This window comes from Urocitellus parryii, chromosome 1 (genome assembly GCF_045843805.1).
Source record: "Urocitellus parryii isolate mUroPar1 chromosome 1, mUroPar1.hap1, whole genome shotgun sequence".
Lineage (NCBI taxonomy): Eukaryota > Metazoa > Chordata > Mammalia > Rodentia > Sciuridae > Urocitellus > Urocitellus parryii.
This window is the reverse complement of record NC_135531.1, coordinates 239767120-239786782: the sequence shown is the minus strand read 5'-3', so window position 1 is coordinate 239786782 and position 19663 is coordinate 239767120. Positions and strand designations below refer to the sequence as shown.

The 19663-nt window shown below is 37.1% G+C and overlaps 1 protein-coding gene across 1 annotated transcript in view; it reads left to right on the top strand.

Moving 5' to 3' along the window:
- The first annotated feature begins 4889 nt into the window (after window positions 1-4889).
- Col5a2 (collagen type V alpha 2 chain) overlaps window positions 4890-19663 on the top strand; it is a 133716-nt gene continuing 118942 nt past the window's right edge. Inside the window, exon 1 of the mRNA XM_026389042.2 lies at window positions 4890-4989. Coding sequence (XP_026244827.1) covers window positions 4893-4989 — 97 coding nt within the window. The 5' untranslated portion in view covers window positions 4890-4892. The remainder of the gene's footprint in view (window positions 4990-19663) is intronic.

The window sequence follows — 19663 nt, the reverse complement described above, 5'->3', positions numbered from 1 at the left end:
CCTGTGAATTCAATTATATTAACATACCAAAAATGATTTTGAAAATGTGATTAAAGGTCTTGCAATTGGGCAAATTATCCTGGATTATCCAAGTGGGCTTGGTATAGTCACATGGGTCCTTAAAAGCAGAGGACCTTTCCAGGTTGTGGTCAGAGAATAAAAGTTGTATCAGGGGGATGCCTTGTCTCGGCTTGAAGATGTAGGAAAAGGCCGCAAGGTAAGGAATGAGGATGACCTCTAGAAACTCAAAAATTAGGGACGCAGATTCTCCCTCTGTGTCTCTTAAAAGCATCATAGCCCTGCTGAGACTGGTTTCAACCCAATAGCATCCATGTCAGATTTTGGCCCTACAGAACAATAAGATAATCCATATGTGTTGTTTATGCCATAAAATCAATAGTAATTTTTATGGCAACAACAGAAAACTAATATACATTTACACTTACTGTTTCCATTATCAGGAATACCTCCCCCCCGCCACTTCTTCAATGACAAATCTTTTTCATATTTTAGGTCTCAGTTTCACTGCTATCTCCTTAAATGTGTGTTTCCTCATAACCTCCTCTGCTGCATTCATCCTGTCATTGAGAAATCTAAAACAACAGAATGTCTCTTTCCTTTATGACATATTGTCTGAAATTGCCATGTTCACATATTTTCTTACTTGTTGTTTTTCCAAAATTGTAAAGTCCACAACATCAGGGACATTGTGTTTTTCAGAGCTATATTCTCAGTGTCCTTGAATAGAACCTGGCAGATAATAGATACTCAATAAACATTTATTAAATGAAGGAATTAATTAGACCAGGGAGGTGGTTATTTCAGATGAAGATCAGAACCTGAGTAAAATTCTATGGTGTGAAACTGCTTTGTGAGACTCAGGAAGATCTGTTCTTATGGATGAGGCAAGAGGAAAGAAGAAGGAGGTGGGAATCAAGAAGCAGGCATTTGATATTATTTTAAAATATCATGTTATATCCTGTAAGCACTTGGAATTCAATTTTTTAGGAAATGGATATAATTGAGAGAAGGACTGCATGACAAAATTGATAGGACTTGGTGACCAATTGAAGGTGGATTGATGGAGAAAGAAAGGTCTCCTCTCATGGGATGAGGAGGACAGCCATAGTGTTAATTGGCATAAAGAACAATGGGAGATAATGATTCTATTTTGGACTGTGAGTCTCATGGATCTGTTTAGAGGAAGATGTTCAAATGAAGCCCTCAGAAATGGAAATGAAATTAAAGGATCTAATAGTTACATAGCCAAGGACAATGTGTGATCAGGGGGGAAAAGAGTTGGTAGTCACTGGCAAGCATAAATGACTTTCTGAGAGGAATTAGCATAGAGGAATACATGGGACCAGGGAAGCCAAGGGAGCAAAGGGTTTCAGTAAGAGTGAGTAGTCAGACATCAAACACTATGGGGAGGAAAGAAGAATAACCTTTGGTCTTATTAGCAAAGAGTTGTTGATGTCTCTGGCAGTGCTGGTGATGCAGAGCATGGAAGATGACTAGGAGGTGAAGAAGTGTGAGGAGAAATTAGACTGAGAAAGATGTGAGGTTGAGGGAAATCTCCTTTCTTCCCTTCCCGCCCCCATCCCCTGTTCAAAGAAAGTTAAGCTACAGGAAGGGAGCAGGTTTACAGGCTGCAGGAAGTGGACTAGTAGAGGAAGAGATGTGGAAGGTAGAGAAGAGAAAGGACCCTGAGAAAGTAATGTGCTGAGGGGATTGAAGGGATAGAATGAAGAATTGAGAGTGAGAGATCCACTGTGAGAGAATGCTGAGCCTTCCTTTCTCCTGAGTCTGGAAGTATGGGGTCTGGTAGTTTAAGGAAGCAAATGAGAACATTGACTTTGGAATGCGACATCACTGAAATAGAATTGTTAATTCACTACTTACTAGCTGAGAAAAATTGAGCATGTAAGCTTTTTGATTCAAAAGTCTTTACATATAATCTGAAAAAAAATACCTTTTAGGGTCATTGTAGGAATTGGTAAAAATATTAACTTCAACATATATATTATAATTTGTGAACTGTTGCGATGGTTTATTGGAATTGGGATAGAATTCTGAGCTCCTTGCTCTAGCACTGAGGGCTAGAATCAGTTCTTCAAGGACTAAAAAATAGCATCATCCTCTATCAAGTATGCACACCTGGTCAACACCTGTGTACATTTTAGTCTTTTCCAAATTGTAATATAGAATCCTATAAAATCAAGCATGGAAGGAAAACCCAAGTGGTAAAATATTTTACTACTTATGCCTTGACTGCAATAGATGTCAAAAGGACATTATAGAATGCTAATTTATCTCAGCTTTCGTGAAAATATTTGCTATACCCTTATCATACCATAATGGAAAGAGGTGGCAGAAACTGGGGGGAGGTTGAGGTTGTGTTTTATGAGAGGTTGCATTGTGTTTTAATGTTTCCTTTATAAACTGAAATGTGATTTCAGTTAAGCCTAAAATAACTGGATTAATAAGACAATAATAACTTTAAATAACAGATAGTAAGATACTCATCTGAGTAGACACTGTTATGTACACTGACTAGTACAGACTGTGCAATATTATCATCTTGTACACTCAGCATGGAGAATAGTTTCTGAAAGTTAAAGATTCTCTATACAAGTCTGTTATCTGTGCACTTCATTAAGGAATCCACACGAGATACTTGGAAACTGTGCTAACCCTTTGGTAGAAGAATGATATTGATGTCTAAAATGGTCTCATAGTTGAATAGAACTGGCAAGTTCTGAGTGTAGCTATTTTCCCTCTGCATTTCTTTATTTTCCTGTCTCTCTTTTCAATATAGAGCAAGACAATTTTTAAGTCTTTCCTGTCTCTCTCTTTAATATAGAGCAAGACAATTTTTAAGTCTTTCCCTCTCTCAGGTATTGTACAAAAAATTAGCAAAAGAGTGGTTTTGAGTCTCCGTTCAGCCATTCATTCAATGGGAGCAGGGCTGCACCCTTGGGACCTACATGTGGTGATAGCAGTCATTGAAATGAGACACTACTCAAGTGACAAGTTGTACTGATATGTACAGGGTTAGAAAGTTAGATGTGCTTGGGAAGTTGACCTTCTCTGGAATACTTCTTTAGAGATTATACTTCAAAGTTAAACTGCAAGATTCTTGGATTTCTTTTGTTAAGAAAAAATGCTAGTTGGTGCTGGGGTTGTGGGTCAGTGGTAGAGCGCTTGCCTAGCATGTATGAGGCACTGGGTTCCATCCTTAGCACCACATAAAAAACCCCAAATAAACAAAATAAAGATACTGTGTTCACCTACAACTAAAAATATTTTAAAAAGAATCCTCCATGTTGCTGATAGAGGAATTTTTTTTAAAAAGATAGTAATTCCTTACTTGTCTAATCTCATTTTAATAACCTCTCTTTTCTCAATATTTCTATTATGCTTAATGCATTCTGCATATATGTATATGCTCTGGCTCATATTTATTTGTTTTATGCAAATTTATTTTCTCAGCATCTACTTTTGTTCCTTAAAGGTGATGGGCATGCTTTTTATTTCCTTTGTGTCATCCTCTCCCTCCACTACTTGGCCTTGTCCTGGGTGGGGGGTCTGATCATTACTCAATAGCTGACTACCCTGTAGTGTGTGGGGCATCCATTCTGATTCTTTCTTTTTGTTCAGTTATAAAGAACACACCGAGGGTCACTAAGATCTTGACAGGCCTGAGGTTTTCATAAAAGTTTACAGATATTGGTCTTAAAAGGCACGTGCAACTGGTTCTGCCATATTTCCTGAAAAGCTGGTCCAGGGTTGATAACACTGCCATCTACTTTTATGCAGCTCTTTGCAATTTGGAACTTGGTTAATAATATATTACTCATTTTAGTGTCACCAAATCCTGAGCACTCTTCAGGGCAAAGCCCTTTTTTCAAACAAGAAAATTGGAGTGCACAGAGATAAAGGACTATGTGTACATTTACAAAATTGGTGAGTGGCAGATCTGGTGTTTGAACTGAGCTTTTCTGCATCCAAAGGCAGCGTTCTTCCCATTCCTCTGCAAGAGCTCAGTAGATTATTTTTCTACACAATAAAACTGTCTGTGAGAGAGGAACCTGCAGATGTGGCCCCTTAAGAGAAATGGAAAGAACTTAATTTGAAGTATGATGTATTTCAAATTCATTTGCCTAAAATTGGTTTTTTTTTTTTTCCACCTGATTTTACCTGGACTTCAGTCTAATACTCCCCTTCCAGAGTATGGGATAAGAAACACAATCTGAGAAGGAGACAAGAATCCTTTCTATGTAGTCAAAAGAAAGGGTTAAAATGTGACTCTTTAAAGGTTTAAGGTGGAGGAGAGAGTCCTGAATTACCCAAATGCCAAAAATTAGGCATTTCCTCTCTATGTCCTTTTTTCAGCCTATAGTGGAAAAAATAAGGGGTGTGAGTCTGGAGAAAGAGTTTAGGGAGGGGAGAATAGGATTCTTTTCCTCTAACAGGCTTTCTTTAAAAATAAAAGGAAAGAGAAATAAAAGTTTTGTGTCTGTTATTTCGCTCCATCTGTGTTTAAAGCATACATGAAATTGGGACAGTTTCAGGCACCAAGAGGCGTGTTCTGATTCGGTTGTTTACCATCAATCAGACGGTTGCTTGGCAGACACTGGATGGTTATGAGCCTGAACAAGCTGAAAGGGGGCAGGAAAAGAAGTGGAGGCAGCATTCTTCCTATTTAAAGCTGCATCGCTTGAAAAAAGTTTTCACAGACTGGGCTGGAGCTGGTGCTGAAAAAGGGGGATTGCTGAGGCTGCCCTGGTGCTGGTGCTGAAAGAAGAGCCCACAGCTGCCTTCATGGTGCTACAATAACCCCAGAATCTACTTTTCACTCCCAGGAGGATCCACATGTCTAATATTTAGACATGATGGCAAACTGGGTGGAAGCAAGATCTCTCCTCATTCTTACTGTTTTATTAGGGCAATTTGTCTCAATAAAAGCCCAGCAAGGAGGCCGGGATGGTGAGTTTGCCTTTTGCTTTGCTTGCGGTGTTTATGGCTCGGTTTGGGAACAGAGGTGGAATGTTAAGCCTCAGGAAGAGCCTGAAGAGGAGGCTCGGTTTGAAGTTTGAGAAGGGGGCTGAAGGATTTGCACCTGGGAAAGGGGATGTTTGTATATCGGGAGCGCCTCTACCTGCCCTTGGAGGGGACACTGCTAACTACTTACTTCGAGGGGGAAAAGCCCAGAATCGGTTCCTTAGCTTGAGTGTGGGAGTGGGAAGTTTAAAAGACTCTTCTTCAATCGGAGCGCGATGGGCACTTGAGTTTGCAGAGAGGTCTGTTCTGTGGGCTGGAGCTTTCCGAGCGGGGAAAAGTCTCAGCAGAAGCTGGGTAGGGTGGAGTCTTTCTGGTACGGAACTTCAGCTGCTTCATAAAATTCTTTGTTTAGAAAAACCCCTGCGGGAACTCCGATAGCTCTGATATTTCTTTGTCTTTGGCTCCCCATTCTTTTCTCTTTACAGAAACTTAACTTCTTTTTCCCAGTTCTGTTTGTGATCTTACAGTTATTTCTGCATACCGAAAGGGAATCTCCTTTATTTCTCCAAGACAGAGGCTGATAGAAGCCAGATTTCTTAAACAGTGGTATTTTCCCACCCCACTGACTTGATTATCAGGACAGTGGTGGTTGCCGGTGGGAGGGCGGGAGGCAGGAAATCAGCATGCCTTACATATAGCTTATTTGGCATGGAGTACTTTTATGGGCATTTCCCCCGCAGACACAAGCTTTGGTTTTGTTTTGCTTTTCGTTTTTTCTTTTAAAGACAAATCTTGCTTGCCTGGTTATTGAATTCCCCCCCCCCCACCTCCGCATGTGATTTGCATATGTTAGGATTGGGATATATGGTTAAGCAAAACTGCATGGCTAAAGGAGAAGATAAGCATATTTTTAATTGGTTCCATTGATTGTTAAATCCTGACTCTTGAGGGTGGAAGTTTCAAATACATGCAGTACTCTTCTAATAGGCCCTTACAGAGTTTCATGACCATGAACATCAAACTCGAGCTTTTAAAACAGCACATGCATTATCCTTTCTTGTTACTGTCTTTCATAATCTCCATATTCATTTGTATATATGTGTGTGTATACATGTATGTGTGTGTGTGTGTGTGTGTTATATATTCTTTTTTGCTCCTCTCCCCTGTGTACTTTTGCTCTAAAGATGTTTGTAAAAAGTAGCAGAGACCATAAGTTCTAAAAACTTTTAAAGAGTGAAAATAAAAATCTGAAGTTGAAGATTCAACAATCTGTCAGGAGTCCCATAGAGGGGGCACTTTTCTAAAATCTCGGAATTTTTTATGTTGCTTTTTTATGATTCAAAAAAAATGAGGCAACTTATAAAAAAGTAAAAACGCTTGAGTTTCTTTGTAAAGGCATGAAAAACGTGTTGTTTGCAGGGATAGGGGAGGTAATTGAACAGAAAGTAGAAGTTAGGATAAAGAGAACAAACATAGAAAAATTAATAGAAATAGAAAATCTGATTGTGAAATCCCTCACCAAAGTGACCAACTTTAATTTTAAACTTTCAGTACAACTTTCTTCCTTAATTTATTTTAAAATTAATCACATTTGTAAGGCATAGAAATAATTGAGAATGTGAATAAATAAATGTTTCAAAAGGCATATAGGAGAGGCCATATGTTAAAACCAAACAAACAAAAGAAAAAAAAACAAACTTTCTAAATAGTTGTAATTACTCTGTAGGTGTTTCTGAAAAATAGGGAGAACTTAGTTTTCCTTACTACTGATTTACATAGGTGTTAAGAATGTGATGCTTAGTGCAGTGAAGTCCTCACCCTGAACCAACCCCTCTCCCCCACATAATCAAATAGCACAGAAACTGGAATTCCAAACATCAAATTTTATAGAGAACAAATGCCTCTATTTTATTAATCGACCTGCGTTAATACATGTGATAAAAATTCAATAGCAAAAAGAGTACTTATGGTCTTAATTAAGGATAATACAGAAAAATGTTCAGAATACAGTATGTTCCAAGCTATTTACATATTGTATGTACTTACCATGAATATTTTGATGTCTAATGGATACTTGCTATACTTTATTTTCCCTCTCTAGGCATGTTACAAGATTAGTAAAATTGTCAGAATTTAGAAACTCTATGTGATTTTTGAGTTTGAGGAAGAGAAAATTAGATAAATAAATAAAATAAATGTCTAAGGTTTGCATGTTAAAAAAGTATGTTTTTTTTTTTCAAATTTTTTGGTATAACTAAGCCATAGTATTAACTTTGTATACAAATACGTTTTTTTTTTTTTGGAAATGTAGAGAACTGTCATTGTATGTAAGTGCATGTTTATGAGCTTTTATTTTTATGACTTAAAGGTATATTTTACTGGGGTTATTTTCTAGAAATGTAAAACATAAACACAGTGTCTGCCTGATGGAAATACATATGAATAACATCAAAGTAAATAAAAAAAAATTTTAAGCATTTTAGGCCCAAATGGTACTACTTTTCCATAAAATTTAAGAGCTGATTTGATTTTTGTTTAATTCATAAAAACTGAGAAGAAAAAGTTTAGGAGTTGGGCTAACTTCAGTTGTAACTATTAAATAGCAAAAATAAATGGGTCAAGATGACCAAGTCAATTTTTCAAGTGTGTGTGTGTGTGTGTGTGTGTGTGTGTGTGTGTGTGTGTAGGGAGGTTTTGGAAGGTTCCACACTTGTTTTTTTGTAAGAGCAAATACCAGAGTGTTTATAGTGAAAATAAAAGTCTAACATCTAGGGAGCTATATACATTCTTCTTATTAGAAGTAGGCATACTTAATCTTAGAAAATAATCTTAGATCATTGTGTTCAACATTGGGTGAGCTATGGAGAGAAGGAATGGTGCCGAGATATAATTTTATTTCCAATATTGTAAACTTTGGTGCTTCCAGGGGCCAGGCAGGTAATATAAACAAGTGAAGCAAGTGAGTATTTGTACATTAATAGGGGATGATAGAGCTTGTGAAGAACTGAAGATGCATGTCCATTTTAAGCATTCAAAATTAATATTTTCAGAAAGTATTGCATAAGCCAAATAAAATACATCTGAGTGCCAAATTTGGCTCATGGATCATAAATTCCCAACACCCAAACTGCAACGCTGCACTGGTCTTCTATCCCCAAGTCAATTTCTGATTACTAAGAGGGGCTCACAGACCTTTCTATATTATGATCTCTTGCATTTTATGGTGTTATAACTGTCATTTATCCCACTATGAAGAAGCAGAGACTTAAAACTCATTAGTACTTGAATGGTATCATTTCAAAGGAGGTATAATATGTGAATACATAGTTTAACATACTTGCTTACTCATAAATTATTTAAAACTCATTAGTCTTGAAATAGATATTGTAGATCATGTGGGACATGCAGACTTGTATAATGGTTGTTTTGAGTCCAGGTGTATTTATCAGAATGTAGTATGTATGTATGTATGTATATATGAGTTTTTTTCCTTATGTAAAAGAAGCTTTTAAATAATTAGTAAAATGCTGGTATATTCCACAAAATCTTCAGGAACTCAAATTTTTCTCTTTCTCATCTTCTGTCCCTAGGGTATAGTCTTTGATTTTATTCCCCTAGATGGCTGCTGGAGCTCCAGCCATTACATGTACTTTCCAGGCATGTGAAAAGAGGATTAGGAGAGAGGAGCTAAAGGCTGTGACCCCATCCTTTTAAAAAAAATGAGACTTTTAAGTCTTTTAAAACTTATAATTGGCCAATTTAATCTATGGTCACACAAGATTTTACGGTAGTCTAGGAAATAAAGCCTTCTAGCTGGGCAGAACTGGCAATGTATGCCACTAAATAGAATTTTGCTATGTAGGATATGAGGAAGAATATTTATTAGGAGGCAACTCTAGTTCTGGCCATGAGCATATGTGTTGCCCACTTTAATTGGAAAGGATCTTGTAGTGTGAATGAACAGAATATCCTCGAGTGGCCAGATGCACTCTGGTTATCAGTTATTATCGAGCAGACGGCAGAGCCAGAGTCACTGGCACTTAAATAATAGGCTGCATGTTTTTCTGCTTCCTACTTCTCTTCAGGTAAATTCAGATGTATTTAGAACTTTTGTCCAGATGAAAGTGAAGCTGTATTCTGAAGAGTATGCATATGTAGACTGGTAGACCGATAGGTTTAGTGGAATTTTTTATATTGAACAATGCAGTGTGTGCTTTAACCATGATTCAGGTTGGTTGGTAAGCAATCCACAGATCAGTGCTGAGTTGACTGCAGAACTGGGGATCTGGTTACCTATACAGGTTCTGTCTATATATCCTGATTTAGTAGGTACATATGTGGGCTAAGAATCTTCATATTTTCAAAGCTCTACAGAGAGCTCTGACTCACACTGGGAACCACTTATATTAAATCTCTGACTAAACTTCTTTTGCTCTGGATGTAGTCCCCTTGGCTTCTATGTTCCAAAGCTACACTCTGAGGTTTTGGTGATGTCTCACTTACTAGTCATTCCCTTTACTCATAAGGGTGACTGAAGTGTGTAGGTAAACCATTGCAAATTCACCATAATTTCTGGAGAAACAGCCAAGACCCAAAGGTCCCTCAAGGTGGGTTAGGTCTACCATTCTACTCTGCAAAGGAGGTACGCTAGCAAATGTGTTTCCAGGCGAATGTCTACTTTTTGCCTTCCACCTTCCCTGTCTCTCCCTGCTCTTCACACCTTCAGTACTGACACCATAGGCCTGACATTCATGGTGCTGATCACTCTAGATATGCACACAATGCAGGATGGTGTGTGTGTGTGTGTGTGTGTGTGTGTGTGTGTGTATGCAAAATCAGGAGGAAGATTTGGTTTGAGAAGCTGGGACTTACAAGTTTGGAATCATGTATCTGTGGTCAGAGAATGAAATCTCTTTTAAGCATTCAGCCTGGCCCAGGTTGAAGGCCTTGTGTGGCCTTTGTAAGATGTTGGAACAGGGACTACCAACTTATGGAGCTAATTTTTTTTTTTCTCTGAGATCACAAAATTGAAAAGTTTAGGCTTACATTTGAGAGAGCTAGTAATGGTAGGGGAAAATATTAGAATTGTGAATAATTAATGTAAGATATACATTTGGGTAAGTTGCACAAGGTTATACAAAACAAGTCTATCTTAGAGTTAATGACATGATTAATTCTTTGGCATAATATTCTATATGGTCTATATCCCTGAAATTGGAAACTTCCTCAAAGATGTGGCATGAGACATTCTCAATTTACTAATAAATGTGAGGTATTTGATTTTTTTTTAACTATAAAATTTACATCTTGAAAAAGTTTTCTGGGCTCAAATGGAATTGTTAAGAAGATACTGACAAGTTAGTTTTCCTTTATGTTTCTTTCTATGTAAATTTCATGCACTCATCTAAATTTCGTGTTAGATGGATGAATGGTCATATTCTATATTTACAAGGCAATCTATTCTTGGTATTTGTATGGGGCAGGGACAGTCAATTCAGTGGGAATTTTTGCTTTAAAGGTATGACCCATATTGGCAGCCTTAGGTTTTTTAATTTTATTTTATTGATACACTCACAACTAAACCTTCAAAAGAAATCAAGATGGTTCCATCTTATGTTGAATGAATTGTCTAAGGAATAACATGTCAGGGAAATTCCGGTAAAACATTGTTTCCCTTATCCATATCTTGCCTTCTACAGAGAAAGCAGTAATGTTAGCAACATTAATAAATTAATTATTAACATTAATAAATGAATAGAACTTGGTCCCCATAACATTCTGATATAATATTAAACTAAAAAATATTTATCTTTCTTTTAAAGTTTAGGTTTGGAAAGGAGAAAGAGTCTCATTATTTTCTTTCTTTTTTTTCCTTCTCTATTTGGGATGTCTATTTAATCAGAATTGTGAATTCAGCTTTTTTTTTTTTTTTAATTACTGGGAATTGAACCCAGAGGTGCTTAACCACTCAGTCACATCCCCAGTCCTATTTTTTTAAATTTTTATTTTGTTTATTTATTTTTATGTGGTGCTGAGGATCGAACTTAGTGCCTCACATGTGCGAGGCAAGTTCTCTGCCACTGAGCCACAACTCCATCCCTCCCAGCCCTATTTTATATTTTATTTAGAGACAGGGTCTCATTGAGTTGCTTAGTGCTTCACGTTTTCTGAGGATGGCTTTGAATTTGCAATCCTCCTGCCTCAGCCTCCGGAGCCACTGGGATTACCCGCATGAGCCACTGTACCCAGCATGAATTCAGTTTTAAGGTAACAATAAACTACATTGTTGGTGGAAACACCACTTTCAACATAGGACCACAGCCTTGTAGTATTCTACATAGTTTCACGGGTACAGAAAGCCTTGTCCAAACCTCACAGAAGAAAACACCAGGGTCCTGGTCATTGTTCTCTTTAGCAGCTCTGTAACCTGCAGAGTCCTTTAGCTTCACTGGGCCTTCACATCCTCAAGTTGAAAACAATTTTTTTGGTACCAGGGATTGACCCCAGGGGCACTAAATCATGGAGCCAAATCCCCAGCCCTTTTGTTTTGTAGTTTGAGACAGGGCCTTGCTAAATTGCCTCAGTAGTTAAGTTGTTGAGGCTGGCTTTGCACTTGTGATCCTCCTGCCTCAGCCTCCTGAGTCTCTGGGATTATAAACCTGTGCCACTGCACCTGGTTTACATTGAAATTAAGGAAATAGTGCTCACTTGTGTCAATCTGATGGGACTTTTATGAGGATCACTTGGGAAATTTACCCAAAGGTAATTTGAGAGTAACCAAGACACAGAAATTGATAGGGCAATCTATTTCAATCATCATAGATAAAAACCCTAGTATATAGTTTTATAAAATTTTCACTAACTCTTTGAATTGTTTTGAAGTACCTTCTGAATTTGTTCTCCAGTGTTTTGTTTGTGCTCATCTCATTGAGGATCTTGCTGTCCCAATTGTGCTCTCATTTCTATAAATTGAAATACTCTCTTTCCTTCGTCTACCCCCATTTCACCTGCAGACAAGTGCTGCTCTCTGCCAGGGCCCACATCTAGCTCTCACTTATCTTTTTCCTTAGTCCGCCTGCTTTAAAGGACCGTTATAGTCATCTGTCCCTGCTTCCCATGGCCTCACTCTGACTCTTGTACTCTGACTCTGGACCCTCCGATTCCACCTAAGTTGGTCTGGTAGGACGAGGGTGAGCATTGTGCTCTTCCAGTGGCTGCTTTCTCAGTATTTCATCAGGCCTTTCTCCTTTATTTGGCAGCATTGACTGGTCCAGCTTTCTTGAAATCCTGTATGCTGGAGATTCTTCCCCCACCTCTCTGACCCTTCCCTCTTAGCTTCATCCATGGGTTCCTTGCCCTCTTTCCTCCCTTAGCACTTTGCTATTCAAATGTTCATAGGTTTGTTGGTTCTCTCTGGATGGGCTCTTCCTAAGCTCTCCAGGAATCTCACATACTGTCAGTCTTGTTTCACAGCTAAATGCAGATAAATATCAAATCTCTCCAGTTCTGATTTTTGGCATGAACTTCACAAGAATATATTAAATAATACAGAACCACTTCAAGTTTAATGTATCCAAAACTCCATTAATAATCTTCTCTGTAAGGCTGGGTCATTTTTCTTATGTAGATCTATATCAGATAATGGCAACATCATCCAATCTGGACATTCAATCAGTAAAATTCTAAGCAGTCCCTAAGCTCTAAAATTTTACATGATAAACATTTATGAAACACCTCTACTTCATCTCTTCTACAATGTGGTTCAGGCCGTCTTCATCAATCGCTGGATGACTACAGTAGCATAGGAATTGACCTCCTTGCCTCTTATGTGACCCCTTCCCATCTGCGCATTCCATCTGCAGCTAGTGTGATATATAACTAAAGTCTGACCTTCCTTAAATCCTTCTCTGGCTCCTGAAACTTTACCAAACAATAATGTTCAAACATCTTAGCATGGCATAAATGACTGTCCACGATGTGGCCCATTTCTAGAATTTTAGTTACATTGGTTGTTATTGTTTGCCTCTAAGTACAGAATTTTTATAGTGCTCACCTCCCAACACACACACACACACACACACACACACACACACACACACACTTTTGCTTTTTTAAAAATCTCTGTGCAGATCTCACTCAGAACTAACACTTCTCCTTAGTTTTGATCTAATTGTTCCTCCTTTACCATCTCACAAAACTCGGTACACTACATAAACCATATTCTGTTGAGAATGCTTTCTTTCCATGGATTCATGTTACATGTTCCTGCCAGATTTGTCTTTCTAAGACCTATTTTTCTCAGGTCAATCCCCAGTTTAATAATTTACTCAGACTTTTCTATTGCATCATACTTAGCACACCATGTTGACACAAAATCCTTGTGTATCTACTTTTTGTTAAACCTAGAATGCCAGAATCATCCAGCTGACTTTCAAGGCTATTTGTGATCATCTTCCCTCTAACCAAATAACCATTATTATAGCTATTATTGTTACTTAGCACTGTTAATGGTTGCACACTGTGTAGTATCCTTTCTCAGACCAGAGCTATTTTTTTACTGTTCCCACATCTAATTTTTGCAATTGGGTACTCCCATCCTTCTAATTTCAGCTTCTTTCTGCCTATTGACATTTTCCTTCAAGTGGTATTTCAAATCTTCTATTCTCTAATAAATTAGAGGGTTCTAGTCTACAGTAAATATCCCCTTTCCTTTCAGTGTGTGTTCTCAAAAGGTTTAATGTGTGCTGATGTTAACAGATGCTGTGTTTCTTGGGAGATAAGGTCAATTCCATAAATTCATTTTGGTTAGCTCTTTTCTGCATAAATGCCAACTGACAATTATTTGTGAAAATCTGAGAAAAATTTTCTCCACAATTCCTATCATTCAAGTATGAGTGAACAGAATTCAGTTTCAGGTTTTGCAAAGTATATTTGCATATTCTTGGACAATTTTTTCTTGACTTCACCATGTCTTGATTTCTTCATCCATAAAACTGGATTAATAATATTTACCTCAAATGTTATTATGGAGATAGTTTTGTGTATAAACCACCTTCATGTTAGTGTGGCTCCCAACAAAAGAATGGGCTTAGTCAAGGCATTTCATATTATTACATTACTATTTAATAATAATAGCAAACATAGCAAATGCTTGTTGGGTTGATTAGGAGAACCAATATGTTAGATAATATAGAAGTAAAGCAATAACTTTTGTTCTCAAAGAGATTAAAGTCTAATGTAGAACTCAAATTCAAATTTTATCTACTATTTATTTTGAAAGTATATCAATACTTTATGTGTTAATGATTCTCTTAAATTTTCTTAATTTTTTTGCTATTGGGATAGAAGGGATATATTGTATTGTCTTCTTATGTTGGTTTACTACTGAAAAGAAAAAAAGAAAGTAAAAGCAAAGCCCTCTTCCTCCTGGACACTTCTAATGTCTCTGTTCTTTGAAGCATCACGGTCTCTCCTATTTCACATCCCACATGCCTGTGACTGTTCTCAAAGTGTGTGCAAGCCAAGCATGACCCACTCCATGTCCCAGTGCTACCTCATATCTGTCTACCAACTCTGCTTCAGAGTTTATTTTATGAAAATATGATAGTCATAAAAGTCTTTATTAAAAATTTGAGGCTTATTATCCACTCTGCCTTGCTTTGGGCTGCATGCGAAATGAGAGGAATTGCTTCACTGCACAGGGATTTACAAGGCAGCTCCCAGGACTATTTGGATACAGTAGTGGGGGTGACCATCTTTTCCCAGGCTCTGCAGCATTTTCCAAAAGCTGTTAATTTATTTCACTCCCTCTACTCCCAGGAGATTCTTGTGAATTGACTCCAGAAAGCAGAAAATGGTGTAGCATATAGCCACATGATTTATACACTTTACTAACTTTGGAGCACTTTGCTTTCTTTATAGATTTTGCAATTTAAAAAACAACGATGGGTTTAACATGGGAGGAGAGATGCAGAGATAATTTTACCAGGTACTTATAACCTTGACATTTTAAATTAAATCTTTGATATTCAATATGGTCATTGTGTGGTCATCATCCTTACATTTTCTCATTATGGAATTCTGAATTTATGGACAGTTTCCATAGCAAATAAAACTTATTTATAGAGATTTAGTATTTTCATTTATCTCAAGAACCATTATCTGCTATTTTTTTCTGAGAAGAAAGAACATATCAGATTCATTTATGCTAATTTGAAAGTATTTTTAAGCTTTTTCTTTTTCAATCTTTCTAGAGCTTTATATTGAAGAAACGACAAGTTACAGTTTAATTCAGAGCATCAAGTTTCTTGTGCTATTATTAAATCGTCTTTCTCATGTTAGGACTAAATTTTTAGCTAGAATTTCTTGTACAGTGGATTGGTGGAGGTGAGGCTAAGCATCTACCATGGAAAGATAAACTGCACAGAAGTTTTCTCAGTCTTTGGTTGTAAACACAGAACCTCTGATATTTCAGCAAAGAAGACTTCTGCTTGCTTTGAGAGGACAGAAAGGCACTAAACATTCCAAGGCAAGTGAGAGATTCTGATGTAAGAATTTTCATTTACATGAGACCAATTGAAACAATTAGTTCTAGAATGCTAAATCAATAAATATACTTCAAGGGCCCCTGTGGGTGCTTGGGTTTGAGTATCTGGAGGATGACAAACTAAAATTAAATAGCACATTTTATAATATCGTAGTATATTCAATATATAAATAGTATGTTTCATAAACTTTCTCACTTGAGCTGCCTCTTGCTGATGACCAGTTCTAGGGAATTAATCTAGAAACAGATGGCTTATTTTAATTAATTAATTAATTTAGATAAATATACTCTCAACCTCTTTTCTGTTGGAGGGAAAGGCATTCAGGATTCTGCAGTCATCTTTCCCTTTCTAGGGTCACACACTGCAGCAGCACCATCTGGATGTCACTTTCTCAAATTTTGCCTTAGATTATAGACTTCTCCTTAACTTTCTGTGAAAACATACTTCTTGGGTATCCACTTCTTTCTTACTCCATAGGGAACTAAGGCACTCCACATGCCCTCTGTAGTTATTGCTGCAGTGCACAGTTTTAATAACATTACTTCCTTGAAATGTGAGCTCATTATATGGTAATTTGTCTTTTAGGATGTTTTCCTCAATATTCTCTGGCATCAGCATCAGCTGACCTGGTTCTGGGTAGAAACTCCAGTATCCCAGAGGTGCTCTGCTCACCTATAAGAGGATAAAATTCCGTGGCCATAGATGCTGAGCACTTATTCCTGGAGGGTTCCACAATAGAAACATTATAATCCCTTCAATCCTATTCTAATAGGAACTGAAAGCTGCCTAGTATATTCAGAATTGAAATTTGCTCACCAGATTCCCACTGTTTCTGAAAAGGACTTTTGAGTTTCTTTGGGATAGAATCCTAAATTGCCACATCATATATGTCCAAAGTCACCTATCATGGCCAACTGAACTTTAAGGCGTTGTTCCCAAGTGACAAATTCCCTGGAACCATTTTAGAATCGATACTTCCATTCCATCTCTGTCCTTCTCTCCCTGTCTGCAAGGTCAATGCCTTCCCCTTTCTGCTTAGGTAACTTAAAAAAAATTAAATCTGTATGTTCTTTCTAAGGACTTTTTACAGCAAGTTTCAAATTATACTTGAGTAAAATCTCACGTCACTGTGGCAATCAGCAGGATGTGGAGGATAGGAAAGAGGGCATGAAAAGCATTAAGTGGCAGTAGGCAGACAATTCCAGCTGACAGTTGGCTCCCATAGCATCTGTGAGGCTTTGTGCTAATCCCTATGACCATACCTTTATGATGTAAGATTTTTCAGAGAATTTCAAAGAATTTGGTATCTCTCAATTTTTACTCTTTGACTTCTACTTTTTAAATTCTACATATCTGAAAGATAATGAATTCAGATTAAATAAAAGGTGCCAAAATGATACATCTTTATTCTTTTGGGCCAAAGGCAAAGATACTATCAATTAGGTCTACAGACCGTGGGAGTAGATGTTGACTCAGCAGTGAGATTTCTTTTGACCCTGGGGAATTCCTTGAGTTCCCAACCAGTGCCATTTCAATTTCTTTTGACCCTGGGAAATTCCTTGAGTTCCCAACCATTACCATTTCACAAAGCATTTACTTTTTTCTTTTTTTTTTAATAATTTGCAATCCCTTCATTTAGAACTCCCTTTCCATCTACTTTCTAAAAGCAGTTAACAAAGCCAGTGTCTTTGGAGTCTCACAGTTGCCTCCTGGAGTTTGTCCTTTGCTAAATTTGTGACCTTGAGCAGGTTATTAATCTTCTTTGAGATACAGTTTCTTCTTCATATTGAACAATTTAACAATTTATCATGCTTGATATTTTAAATGCTTCCTACTTTATGGGCATCAGGAAATGTTGACGTTGTTAGTACTTTAAGGATGGGTTCCCTGATTGAGCCATTACTGATAGTTTCTTTCATAACTAAAATAATTTCTATAAGACCAGTTACTAGGCTTGATAGGAGGAAGGATAGGGGTGCAGTGAATCCCAGGTACCTGGGGCAAAACCACTGGGGGGAGTGTGTGCAAGGGGTATAACTAGGAAATTTGAAATGGTAATAATGAATTTTTGTTAATCTCTTGTTTTTTTCCTTTGGGATAAGCTTGTACTAAACTCTTGATTATTCACAAAGCAAGTCAGGAAAAGCAAACCTGCAAAATCCCTGAAAGTTACACTTTGGTATTGGGATGCATTTCAGAAACTTGACATTATGTATACTCATTTAATTTAATTATTTTTTCTGATATAAAGTTTTTTCATCAATTGTTTGCACTTTGGCTCAGTTGTTTGAAAAAGGTGGAGCTATGCCCAATACATAAAACCTCTGTTTACTTTTCTGAGTTTTTAAGGATGTCATGCTAGACTTATTTGACCCTGCAGGCAATGCTTTGTGAGGGATGGCATGCACCTTCCCTGAGAGGCCAGTGAGGAGTAGGCAGCTATGTGAGTTCACTTGGCCTCACTAACTCAATCTGGCAAGAGACTCCAGTAGCATAAACCTGAGTCAGATGACTGGAATGAAGTCCTGACTCTTCCCTTATAAACTGCTTGTAAGTACTATAGCCTTAATTCTCTCACTTATAATTCTTTATAATTTTCTGTCTTATAAGTCAAATAGTTTTATTTGTCAGATGTAAATTCCTGCATAAGAACACTGTTATTATTTTAGCATTCACTGCTAGGATGAATACTTAGCTAGATGCAAAATAAATTTGTTCTTTGAAGTAAACAGTCATATGAATAATTCAAAAGAACACAAGATTCTTCATAGAAGTTAAGGAAAGTAAAGCTGTTCATATTTTAAAAGTTTAAAACCTTGAATTGAATAAAGTAAAATGGCCTTTTTATATAACAACCTAGAACACCTCCCAAAGTCCCCAAACAGGATTTAATAGGAAAAAAAATAAGAATAGAGGCTTTGACTTGAGGATAAACAAAGCAGATGGACACAGTCTTTCTATGAGCAAAAATGTAGCTTCCTGGCGGAAGGCTGAATCCACTATTGTTTTTACTTTTCCCTAATTCATCTCTCCTCAGGAAGCCAGTCTCAAAATCCTAGTCCAGCTCTCAGGGCCTGTTTGTGGCATTGTATCTCTTTTCCTTGGGTCAGAAGGTGACTTGGAGCAAGAAGTTTAAACTGGTGACAAATGTCCCCAGCAATCTGAGCCAGGTGTTTAGACAAAGGGCCCATCTTCTCTCAGGCCTGTCTACTTTCTGGTATATTTTAAGACTCTTTACTTGGGTAGAGAGAAACATGCAGTTAAAGAGATGAGGGCTTCAAGTAAATATACTGTTACTTTCTTTCATGAATGAATTGTTGAAATAATTTTAATGAAAAGCTTCTAAATTAAAACTGGACCAGAACACAGGAAATCTGCATTCAAATTGCAGCTCTGTCATGGACTAACTTGGTGATTTGGGGGAAGTGACTTAAATTCTCTGGGCCTCAGTTTCTTCCTTTGTAAAACTTAAGATGTATTATCCAGGGCCACTTTAAGCCCTGAAAGTCTATGACTATGGAACATTTACATAAATTTACATAGGTCAGATTTGTGTTATATAAAAAAAGAAGTGTGTCACATTAGATAGGGTAGAGAGAAGATATGGGAGGGGAGGGGAGGGGAAGGGGGGATAGGAAGGACAGCAGAATAAAATAGACATTATTATTGCTGTATGTATATATGTGACTGTATGACCAATGTGATTCTGCAACTTGTATACTCAGAAAAATGAGAAATTATACCCCATCTGATTCAAATGTATGATATGTCAAGATTATTGTACTGTCATGTGTAACTAATTAAAACAAATAAAAAATACTATGGAGAATCTCAAGTACATTGTATAATAGTTGGAGGAATCATTCATAATATCTGTGGGTAATAGATTTGTTCACCTTTCAGTTAGGATTTAAAATTTGGATCCAGGTTTATAGTTATTTCCCTAAATATAGTCTACTTAAGAAACCTAACTTCCAATTTATAACCTTATAAAATGATCTGCTTTTCAGCAAAGGGCTCCACACAATGTTTCTAGGTAAAATAGGAAATGATTATGGGAAAAAAAATCTAAAATAATCTGATATTATGTTTTATAGGTTTCAGGTTAAGCT